Below are 12,302 nucleotides of genomic sequence, written 5' to 3'. Positions count from 1 at the left end.
CGGTGGATATCGATTTTATGGCTTTCCAAAATTTCCTAGGATTATTTAGGCTTTCTGTGGTAACTGACAAATAGTACTTCGACTTAGCACTTTTGACATGTGAAGTGAAGCTATTTCTTAGCTGCCTAAAACGCAGCCATTCTACCTCTGAGCCTGATTTCCTAGCCTTTGCCCAGGCCTTGTTTCTCTCATGAAGGAGACTAGACAATTCAGCAGAAAACCAAGGATTGTCTCATCTCATCAATCAAGAGCTAATTTATTCTGGAGGGAACATTGGGATTTTAGCCTTTGTGGACCATTTACATGCATCAAAACCTATAGAACACACATGAAAAGGATAACCACAAAGAGCTTAATAGGGCCCCTTTAAAATTGACTTGACTTAACAAGAGTCAGTGACACAGGTCCCCTCTCTAAAAAGGATCATGAGTTAATGCAGTAAACCAGTCAGTATTTTCCTTAAGTTTATGGGGCAAATTCCCAAACAAATGTGCATGTAATCAAATTACCCAAGGGCAACATGGCACGAGGTGAATCTAGAGCCTTCGGGGCAATAGGGCTCTTTGCCATGTTGACCTAGCTTGGGAATTGATGTCATATCCTTCAGGATATCTAATACATGATATATGATTACAAAGATAAAACATACAGAGAACCATAGATGGAAGAAGTATTTTTGACGTAAAAATAGCAATACCACACATAAGTAAATTCACACATATGAGGAATTTGCCTTGGTGTTCATGGTGCATACATAAACACAGTTGAAGAAGATAGTTGTAAGTAAAGGACCATAAAATAAAACTATTATAGAAAACTTATTTAAAAAAAAATAATTCATAACATTAAGATGTAGAGACATCTACATAAAATATAGATACCAAAACAACTACGTACGGTACAATATGATATATGACTACCTGTACTTGGTATTGTTTATTAAGATTCCTTTTCAGAATTTTGCGTATTTCATTTTTATATCATGCGTTATTTAATACTTGTGAAGCTAAAAGATCCAAAATACACATTAGGGTGTTGGTTTTAATAGCTACTCTTTATACATTTGCGTCCACTAAATTCCCCAAAAGTCAGAACATGGTGCCTCATTTATATATTTAAACATAACATTTCATACAACTTAAAAAAAGAAAAGTCTTAATGTAAGTAGCAGACTAAGTAGATATATAGATTAATAGTAGCCTATGGAATTATACCATAATTCCTCTTTTAATTATTTTGTTCTCTGTACCAGAGATCTCCACTTCAGTAGCGTTACACCAAACATACAAGTTTGTATTCACTATTTATATTTTTAATTATTCACTATTAATAAATTATATTCCTGATTTCAAAAGGTCTTTACAAAGGAGTTTCATTATACATCATTCATAGCCAGGTTTAGCATATACAACTTTTATTCCTAGGAACATGGGGGAAAACTTGTTTTTGTTACGGCTTTTGATCATACGGTCTACAACAGTTGACATTAGTGCGGATTTATGGAGGGATACCAAGAGATATAAAATTAACCTAGGTAAAAAAACAAAAAAAAACACTTGACTCTAACAAGTCAACAAAATAAAACAAAATATAAGAATTTTGGATGAAAATATTAACATCGTTATACCTGGCTTAAAGTAATATTCAGATTTCTATCCCGGTAGTGTAAGCTACTTATCATTTCTTAAAGAAGACATTTGTGATTGTATACATAATACAGTATTTCAGACTTGTACTACAATACATTTGTACTTATTCACGTGTAGTATCTCCCCCAAACATGACGTTTTGAGATATATATTTTTTTACAATAAAAAAAGAGCTGGTTTAAATATTTTACAAAAATAATAAAGCATATATATATATAATCATCAAGAGCAAAGTGGCAACCGTTACTATGACGTCATGTGCAGAACTCACGAGCTCGGTGAGAAAAAACTCGTGGGCGGCCGTTTGTAATATATTTGTTGTTATTTCTTATTATGTTAGTTTTTTTAACAAGTGGATTTGGATTTCGAGACAATACGTGAGTCACATAAAATAGTACCGATGTTGCTAACGGACGAGCTAACGCACACTTTAGTCTTTTGCAGAATGTGTTCTTCGCTTCCCAACCCCCTTTTTCCTGTGTTACTCATGGATGTATAAAGAGAACTGGATACAGCGCCGGAAGCGGAGATCCGTTCATTCATACGAGAGCCGCTCAGTGGCGCTTGAAGCCCAGAATAGAGCGACTGTAGATTCAGAAAGTACCCGGATCATCCCCACTGAGCATGCGCACTTGAGTTCCCATTAAGCCCCGCCTCCGATCTGCCGCTCTCGGCTCGGCCAAATGAATGGTGGGGAGATTGGTGGTGGCTTCAGCTTTCAGCTCTTTTTACAACTTTTACAACCTAATGATTTAAATAAGGGCCATACAGGTGTTCGTACTGGGTAGATTATATATCTAAAAAAAAATTATGTGCGGATTTACTGACGTCTCTTTTCCAATGTAAGTCAATGCGGAAAAGTCTTTATGGGCCTAAATTACGTCACTGGAGCTGTAGTGCCACCGTTTGACCACTACGAGCGTTCCAAAACTCGGCTTCAACGGCCGGCTCACTTCCTGGCGGCTTGGTGTTACTCCGCTGTGGCGGAAGTAAGTCGTATCGCGCTGGGGCCCTCATCCTTCCAATGGCGACTGCAAACAGGCTGAATAGAAAGCGGGAGCAACCGTGGAGGGGGGTCAGAGCTGTGTAACCGAAATTAAATAAATATATCCTCGTCTGTGTAGTCCTAAAGTTAGCCTTAACATTTGTTTCACCTCTCCAAATCGCGGCCGAATCACAATGGCCAAACATCGGAACATTTTGCTCCTTGAGTCGGGTAAGCTGCAAAAAGTAAACCCAATGATAGCTTAATTTACAACGTGAACGCTCCTGCTAATTGATATCATTTATTTGCTCTAATCTGTTTCATTTCAGAGCTCTATTACCTGATTTCTCGTTTCCTAACAACGGGTCCATGTCGGAGAGCAGCTGAGGTGAGCTGCTGTGCTTTGACTAGAACAGTGTGTGTAGTATTTCCAAAATAGTTGCCTTAGCTAGTTTTGTAATAGAGGCAATCTAATGTGTGTTTTGATCCCTTGCAGGTCCTGGCGAGTGAACTGGAGGAACATCAGGTGTGTATGTCCCTGCTGCAGAGGCTGCTTGTTATCTGCTAGCTGCTGTCTGTCGGTGCTGAACAGTGGTTTAAATTAACTAAGTATATTTATTCAAGTACTGTGTTTAAATACAATTTTGAGGTACTTGTACTTGAGTATTTACATTTTTTGCTGCTTTGTACTTCTACCCCATTACACTTCAGAGGTAAATGGTGTACATTTACTTAAACCTTTAGTTACTTTGCACATTTGGATTCATTATGTGAAATATAATCAACACTTAAATAAGACTTTAGTTACACCTACACAAGCTACCCTGCAGTATACAAAATAATTCAAACTAGCTGCACCTTTAGCAGCTTTGATAGACCTATAATGCATTAATAATTATAATCAACACACATGAACTATATTATTCTGAAAATGGGTCAATCTGCATAATTAGTACTTATATTTGAATGCCAATACCTTTCTACTTTTACTTGAATACCATTTTGAATTCAGGACTTTTACTTAATACTGTGGTGCTGCTACTCAGTACAAGATCTGTGTACTTTTCCCACCTCTGCTTCTGACTGATTCTGGACCTCAAACTTGTCCCACTTTTTTTTTTTAATACCTCCATGACTTTGATCACCGGCTCTTTTTGTACTATCGTAATGTGTAGCTGCTGGTGTTCGTGGTCGCTTTAACAAACTCTGTTTTCGACAGCTATTACCCGGTAGATTGGACTGGCTGGGAAACGAGCACCCGAGAACATACGAAGACGTGGTGAGTTTTAACTTAATATCTGTTTTTATGTCTTTGTTATTGTGTTGTGACAGGGCTCTGTGTCCATGCGCTGTGCTTGTTTACGCTCTTTGTTCTATTTCCTGCTTAACTACTGTGGGATTTTCTCGAGTCGGAATGATTGACAAGGTCACAAGTCGTTCCCGCTGACTTAATTTGTTGCATTGAACGACATTTTGGCTCCGAAAACTGTATTTTGATAGATGGTTTTATAATATTTAGCCCCGACTGTTGTACTGCAGAAAGGGTCGGTTGTTCGGCTTCTTTGCTACGTCGAGGCGGCTCAACTGGCCAATCAGAGGCCGAGATGCACTGTCTCTGCGTTGTTTTGCATGTGACCTGCGCTGTGATTGGTCCATAAAAGGAGAAGTTTCTGCATAATAAGCCCCGCCTCTCAGAATACGAGTGGAGAAGCAGCACATGAAACCACCAACTACGGCTGTCAGTCAGACATTTCTACATTTCAAGTCGACAACGTTCTTAGAGCAACCTGGAATATTATTTACAACACTTTATCACAAATGCATTATAATTCAGCTTTTATATATACTCTCAGACCAAGACTCCACCAAAAAATGTGTTTATGCTTGCTATTTTTATGAGGAAAACGTTCAATTACTTGACAATACCTCTGTTTTTCATTATATCCTTTAAAACCCGATTAAGGGGCAGTTTAAAACGAATTTCATGTCTTGATTAATTATTTTTTTTAAATCAGAAAACATTGAAATATGTTTAATTTTACACTAAATACAACACAACTCTAAACCCTGACATACTGGACATTTAATATTCAGAGTAATTTGTCATATCTTTATTTCTTTTACATTTTTTTAAATGTATATATTTACTGTAATTATTTTCTCCTTATTTTTTTATTATATAATAGTTCTATTTTTGCTCCTTCTTTACCGCTTCATTTTTCTTACTGTATTTATGTAAGCAACATTTTGCACTAACACAAATTCATTGTCTGTGTAAACCTACTTAACTGTTTCTGATTTACAAGAGAGCAGCAAATCCTTAAATTGAAGAACGTTGTCTGGCGTTTACATTTCATACTCTATTATCTAAACTGAGGTTGATTTGACCAATTCTTTAAGCAGTGATTATTCACGTCGCTATTCTGTCTTTGTTTGCCCTGACAGGTTGCAGCAAACAGACATATTTCACCAGACCATTTGCTACAAATATGCAAGCAGATCGGACCAATTCTTGACAAAGATGTGCCATCATGTGTCCCAGGAGTTCACTCCCTCCTGGGGTCCGGGAAGCAGTCAATGCTCAGGACGGCAAAAGGTAAACAGTCTTAATGGAAACTATACTGTGGATGTTACTGAGCTTCTACATGCATCTTACCAGGGTTGGGAGGATTACTTCAACAAGGATTTCAGTTACAATTACTAGTTACCTGTACAAAAAGAAAATGTCATCAGTAACCTAATCTGAGTATCACAATACAAACATATTACCTGATTACCTAAGTGTATTATGTTAGACAACAGAACCTTATAAAATAAGAAACCAAGATATTTAGGCTAAAAAATGATTTTATTTATAGGAAAATCTGCCTTTCATTCAGCATATTCAGGCAGTAGCCTATACACCAACAATGAAACACATGAGGACATACCACAGTTTCACAAAGCAGAAATAAGATCTGATCCTTTTACAACAAACGCAATATGCTCCTTTCAGGTTTTTACTAACATGTTGCTAATAATCCACCATTTTTAGAAATGTAACAGTAATCTGATTATTTTCATGTATCTGGACGGCATACGGTTACCCTTTTCCTGATTACGTAATCATGTAACATGTAATCCGTGTCTTCCCAAGCCTTCCTTTTACACTGATAATATGTACTTTGACATTATATAAAGATATGAATAGTTTCTTGGCTTGTGCAGATGGCAGAAATGATCATATCCTTTCCCACACACAGCTGGTAGATCCACTGAATCACTCTGATCTGTTTTGTGTTTCTCAGACTGCGACAGTGTGCGGTTCAAAGCTTCATCATATGCAGCCCTTCACCGGGGCAGACCACCAGAGAGGCCTTTCAACCGCAAAAAACCTCCACACCTCGGTAAGTCCGACCTTCCTCAATATTTCTCTATTATTCTTAAAGGTCCCATGTCATGCTTTTCTGGTTATTACCCGTTCCCTTGTGTGTTATGTAGCTTTTTATGCATGTAAACGGTCTGCAGAGTCACAAACCCTCAAAGTACACCCTGTAGCGAGTAAAACTCTAACACAGAGGATACCTGTCTATGCTGCCCCGAAACACCTCGTTGGACATTTCTCTTTTTCTTCCTGGGTACAGTGACGTGCCCAGTACGCCGTTACGTTAATGGCTATGAGCACACACACAAACTCCCAGCCAGGCTGTGGGTGTGTGTGTGTTCGGGCTGGTTTCGGGCTGGGTTTCGCTGTGTCTTGCTGTCTCGCAGACGGCCACTGGGCTCATAGGGAGGGGGGGGCAGGAGCTCCAACAAGCCGTTTAGGACAGAGAGTGAATACACATACTATACAGAGATGCTGTATGAGAAATGTGATTTTGGAAAATTGCACAATATAAATATATTCTAGTTGACATCAACAATGGAATTATGATCAGTAGAAATGGCCATGACATGGGACCTTTAAATTAAATGGATCAATGGGAATTGGAACATTTACTTGGAGCTGCTTGGCTTTTTTTAATGCTTCTCCTTGTCGCAGCCATTTAATTGTATTACTGTATTTTGATGGTTGGCATCTTGTCACCTGCAGTGGAGATCCATCGAGGCAGAGAGCTGACAGGAGTGCAGCGCTTCAGCTCCATCAACCCCGTCAGCAACTATGAGCGCATGCGGCTGCACCGGCGGATCCTGGGCCATCTGTCTGCAGTGTACTGTATCGCCTTCGATCGCACCGGTCTCAGGATCTTCACAGTAAGATTTCACCTGGGAGCACATCCCAATCTCTCTGAGCATATACCCCAATATCAATATTGTAGTGTTGACAAAATGTTAACAATACAAGTAAATCATAGGCCAATTATATATATTTGAAACAATCTGCTGGATTACGAAAATTACATCACTTGTTGTACCGCAGCATTTACCACTGGATAAGACGGCACCTACGACATTATATTTAGATGTAAGAGGATTACCCTGCCCTTGCAGTGCGTATTCCTTGGCAAAGCTAGACAGCTAGCTCACCTGCACAAGTTTTCCAAAAAAGAGCCGAGGCTTGTCTTTTCTTGAAATTTGAAACTTGAAAACTGTACTTTATAAAATAAACACAAGATTTGTACTACTACTGCAGATACAGTGACATTTCACAAACAGAGCTAGCTAACATACTGCTAGCTTAAATACCACATGTTTAGCTTAAACCATGCTATCACATAAAATACAGCAACACTCATCAATGTCTCCACTCCACAGTGACTCCGTACAAAGATCCTTGTACGGAGTCACATCGTCATCGTCACTCACTCTGTGCCAAGAAAAATGACCCGACGAATGGACTACTGATCCACCTCAAAGGCAGCACAATGATATCTAGTCTCGTAAAACAATATCAATCTTAAATTGACATATTGCCATGCCTTATTTGGGACTGCACCTGCATATGATGTTGTTATGATCTAAGTTGCTCCAGTCATAGGAGGATTTTAATTGGTAGGTCGCCACCATCTTTGAATGCATTCTAGAATAGATTATTAAACAAGAAATTGATATGTTTTTTCGTCAGGGCTCAGACGACTGTTTGGTGAAGATTTGGTCTTCGTTCGATGGAAGGCTTCATTCCACGCTGCGAGGACACTCCGCAGAGATCACAGACCTGGCGGTTAATTATGAGAACACGCTCATCGCCGCAGGAAGCTGTGACAAGACCATCCGTGTGTGGTGCCTTCGTACCTGTGCCCCCGTGGCTGTGCTGCAGGGGCACAGCGGATCCATTACCTCCCTACAGGTAAACACACCTCTGGCATGGTGATGTACATTTTATTTTCCAATAACCAGTCTTCAAACCCTCCCAGAGCCCATACATTGTTCCCGTTATTATTTACTTCCTCTCTGTCTTCTGTTGTTCGCGTTAGTGTTTACTTCCTGTTCGTCGTCATCTGTTGGTTTCTCTGACGTCCAGTTTAGCCATCATGAATCCAACGTTTATTTCTATCCACAAATATACAAAAACAAATATTCACAGTAGTATTCCACATTAATTCATACATTTCATAATTTAAGAAAACATTGGGGGCCAGTATATGCTTTTGCTGCATTGACACTGCTTTAAAAGAAATCAGGAGGAGGGGCGGGAGCAGCTCTGGCAAAGACTTGTTTTGTACAAAAAAAGATGTCCCCATCAGCCATCATTGCATCATCTCTTTATTGCAATGACATCTTGCCTCGGGCTAAGTGTAAAAAAATGTTTGCACAGGATTCTGTGAGGACGCTTCATGAAGAATGCATGTCTTGATTTTAATATAAATTGAGTGATTGAGATGTTGTTCTGTGGATTTGTTGTTTTTCAGTTCTCACCGTTTGCTAAGGGCTCAAAGCGCTACATGCTCTCCACTGGAACTGATGCTACCGTCTGCTTCTGGCAGTGGGACGTCAACAACATCAACTTTAGGTGAGTGCTGCTTTTAAACAGAACATGTTCAAGAGGCTTTATTATGCTTGTTTCGGTTTTCCCTCTCCTGTAGTGTGTTGTATTCAGCGTGTCCGCGGGGTCTTCAAAAGTTGATAAATCAATTTAGCGAAAATGAAGGCTATCAAAAAGTATTAAACAGCATTTTCCAAGGTGTTACATTTTGTAGCTTGTTTTCAATAAGTATATCAATTGTCCAAAGAGGTTGTATTCTACAGTCTGCCTGAATGTAATCATTGCGTAGGTGTGTAGTGTGATTCTGTGTAGTTTATTTATGGCATCCCGTTGGGTTTGACGTCATCTGAACAGGACATCGCACGCTCACTGCTTGATAGCTCCGTTTACGCCGGTTGTTTAATAACATCGTTATGGGGAAATGCAAGTCTGCATCCAAACGATTCGAAGATAAGGAGGAAGGACAATCAATACTGTATATAGTCAATGTGAGGTAAAGTGTGTCGCCAATGTAACCGGTTAAAACTCCAAGTGGCGATGAGGTCCTAAAATGTATGGAAAGGGTCTTGAAAGGAATTACATTTGACTTCAGGATTCCTGCATATACCCTGTGTATAGGTTTATAGGTGGCGGCGGCTGGGGGGGCTTCGCCACTGCTAATTCGATATTTCGGCATGATTTTGATACATGTATTGCAATTTAAATCACTGCAAAATGTGTTTTTTATTTTGGGTCCATACGACTGTGATAAATCAGATCAATTCAGCTGACTTGTGACTTGCTGTCTGAATCAAGCTCTGTCTTAGCTATGTTTGTCCCTGGGTGAAGTGATGAACTCAGAGACTGCAGTGTTTGGCTTCTTTACGTATCTGGGACTACCACACAATATACAGTCATGCAGTTGAAATGCCGGTTGGATGAAACTCTGATAGATTTGAAGAATAGACCATTAAATAAACACAGATGAAAAGGTCAGCTCTGGTTCTGCATGTTGAACATCTGCTAACGGAAAGTCTCTTAAAGGATTCAGAGATCTTTTATGGTTTTTCTGCCAAATATTGTGTGTTTTTACTTAGTATTTTAGTTTCTGTGTTACATTCAATGCATTTTTGCTGTAAAATATATCCTATTCTGTTTCAAATCTGTAACATTTTCTCTCCTGTCCTACAGCGATCGGCCACACAAGTTTACAGAGCGTCCGAGGCCAGGAGTCCAGACGGTGTGCTCCTCATTCAGCCCGGGTAATTATTTATATTCATCTCAAGTAGAGTGTTATTTAAAATGTTAGTATCTGTTGTATTGAAAAGGTCTGAATGTGTTCTCTTCATGTGATACGGCATTTCAAACTTGTATTCATTTACCTGATCTGCCCCAGATGCTTTTCGTTCAGAAGAAGAATTCATATTTTACATAAAATATAATAAACAGGCGTATGTCGTATGCCTTTAATCTAACAGAAAAATAATAAATACAATTATTATTATATATATTATTATGAGCATATCTTTATTACCGACATTAAAGTTGATTTTTTATCTTTTTATATTTTCAGGTGGGATGTTTTTAGTAACAGGAAGTACTGACGATGTCATCCGAATATACTACCTTGGAGGCGGGAGTCCAGATAAGATATCCGAACTGCACGAGCACACGGTGAGAAACGTCTCTAAAGCCAATCTCTGTGTAGCATGATGCAACACACAGATACCATTTAACATGGTGGCTGTGGCGCAGTGGACTAGTACGTAGGTGTTCGGATCAGGGGGTCACAGGCAGTGTTTCCGCCAGACCAGGGCTGAGAGAGGGCGTCCACCCCGAGAGCGGGTGGGAGGGGTTGTTTTGAATTTTGACTTGAGACTTGAGCCGTCCCTTATAGATAGGCCGACTGTATTTTGACATTAGTGAGCCGGATCATTTGGCTCGGCTCGCTTAAAGCGCCGGCTCTTTCGGCTCCCAAACGGCTCTTCGTGTTACCACAGTTTACCACGGAGCCTCAGTTTCGCCGCTGCGAGGCTCTGGTGCTCGCAGCTCACGCGCGTGCTCCACTAAAACCCCCCCGCTCAGCGCGTCCAAATCGCGCACGTTCCGTGTTGTCCTGTAGCAGGCACCTTCGATGTCGGGGAAACGATCTTCAATACTCCGAAAAGAATCCCACCAGTCTCCTTTGCCCCTCCAACAGAGGGATGTCCTTGTCCTTTTTCCTTTTCGTCATTTCAAGCGATAAAAACTCTCGATCTTCTCTCGAATTATTAATATTTTTTGGACGCCCTCGGCTCGCGTTCAGGGCGTCCCGAGCTGAATAAGGCCGTCAAATGACGGCAAGACGGCCCCCTGGCGGAAACGCTGGTCACAGGTTCAAACCCCACTGCAGTCAGCATGTCGTTGTGTCCCTGAGACACTTCACCCCAAATTGCTCCTGTGGGGATTGTCCATAGTATTGAGTATGTTAGTGGCTTTGGATAAAAGCGTCTAACAAGTAATGTAATGTAACATATTAAACATTCAGCAGTTACATTACAAATGACTCATGATCACTCTCCATGTCCATGTCTCCTCTTTTAGGACAAAGTTGATAGCATCCAATTTTGCCACTCAGGGGAAAGGTATAGTACAATCACTGCTTACTCATCATTGATTTACAGATGTGTACACAGTGGAGTGATGTGTGGTGTTGTCCTGTCTCAGGTTTGTGAGTGGGAGTCGAGATGGAACCGCCCGGATCTGGAAGCTCCACCTGCGGCAGCAGTGGAGGAGCCTCCTGCTCAACATGGCCGCCACTCTGCCGGGGTAAGGAGCTCTTTAATGTTCAGCAGTGAGGATTCCTTAGGGCCTGTGTCCACATAGCGTCTTTGTTCAGGCAGTAAGGCGCTGGGCAGAGCCTGCTCTATGTATTTCATCAAAAAACACTTTTTTTTAAATTGGAAACCGATATCTCGATGTATCGTTGCTGTTCTATGAAAGACCAGCGTTTCCCCCTTGGATTTGATCATCTGTTTACACTGACTACTATATGTGTGTGTGACATGTTTCTTTGCTATTATAATCAACCGGAAGATGCTTACTCTGAAACTTTGCATGGATGAGCTTCACTGCTCAGTCTGACAGTCGTATAGCGAGGGAGGAGGACGATAAAAGTCAAACACTAACCGTCAGGGTCCGCCCAGCAGATCTGCTCTTTGTCATGACAGTTTCCATTCGCCAGACGCTGTCAGAAACAAGAGGCTGGCCGCTGCACTATTTTCTTTTTGGAGGTGGATGCATGTCACGGCATGTTCTCAATAGGATCAATTGAAAAAAGATGCTCAGAAAACATGCTATGTGGAGACGGCCCTTAGATGTGTCCTCTGTATTTGTGTTCATCTGAAGAAGACATAGAGAGAGAACTAGAGAGAAAGATGTTTTAGCAACAGGAAAAAAGGGATCATTCAGGAAAATCACTAGATACAAGCTGACAATTTGTATTCTCGTTTGTGTTCAGATATAATGAAACTCTATAAGATCATATATAATGAGGTGTACCTTACTGACTGTTTTTTTCTGATTTGTTGTGTTCTTTTCTCAGCGTTGAACCAATGAGTGAAGAGGAGAGCTACTTCAAACCCAAAGTCACCATGGTAGCGTGGGACCGCCACGACAACACAGTCATTACGGCCGTTAACAACCATCTCCTCAAAGTGTGGAACTCCTACACAGGACAGCTGCTACACATCCTTAAAGTAATCATGTTTCTGTTACTACACAGAGCTAACCCCCTCATTACCCCCCC

General features: G+C 40.5%; 1 protein-coding gene across 1 annotated transcript in view; it reads left to right on the top strand.

Moving 5' to 3' along the window:
• Positions 1 to 2,621: 2,621 nt before the first annotated feature.
• The window catches only part of brwd1 (bromodomain and WD repeat domain containing 1), a gene marked incomplete at its 3' end in the record, with an annotated part of 25,458 nt that continues 15,777 nt past the window's right edge, over positions 2,622 to 12,302 (top strand). The window contains exons 1-14 of the mRNA XM_010767177.1: positions 2,622 to 2,865; positions 2,964 to 3,022; positions 3,131 to 3,160; positions 3,854 to 3,913; positions 5,080 to 5,230; positions 5,922 to 6,020; positions 6,707 to 6,867; positions 7,679 to 7,900; positions 8,463 to 8,563; positions 9,707 to 9,777; positions 10,089 to 10,189; positions 11,099 to 11,139; positions 11,222 to 11,323; positions 12,099 to 12,252. Of these exons, the coding sequence (XP_010765479.1) occupies positions 2,829 to 2,865; positions 2,964 to 3,022; positions 3,131 to 3,160; positions 3,854 to 3,913; positions 5,080 to 5,230; positions 5,922 to 6,020; positions 6,707 to 6,867; positions 7,679 to 7,900; positions 8,463 to 8,563; positions 9,707 to 9,777; positions 10,089 to 10,189; positions 11,099 to 11,139; positions 11,222 to 11,323; positions 12,099 to 12,252 (1,389 nt within the window). The remainder of the gene's footprint in view (positions 2,866 to 2,963; positions 3,023 to 3,130; positions 3,161 to 3,853; positions 3,914 to 5,079; positions 5,231 to 5,921; positions 6,021 to 6,706; positions 6,868 to 7,678; positions 7,901 to 8,462; positions 8,564 to 9,706; positions 9,778 to 10,088; positions 10,190 to 11,098; positions 11,140 to 11,221; positions 11,324 to 12,098; positions 12,253 to 12,302) is intronic.

This window comes from Notothenia coriiceps, unplaced genomic scaffold (assembly GCF_000735185.1).
Source record: "Notothenia coriiceps isolate Sejong01 unplaced genomic scaffold, NC01 NC01_scaffold00004075, whole genome shotgun sequence".
NCBI lineage: Eukaryota > Metazoa > Chordata > Actinopteri > Perciformes > Nototheniidae > Notothenia > Notothenia coriiceps.
This window is presented reverse-complemented; position numbering and strand designations above follow the sequence as displayed.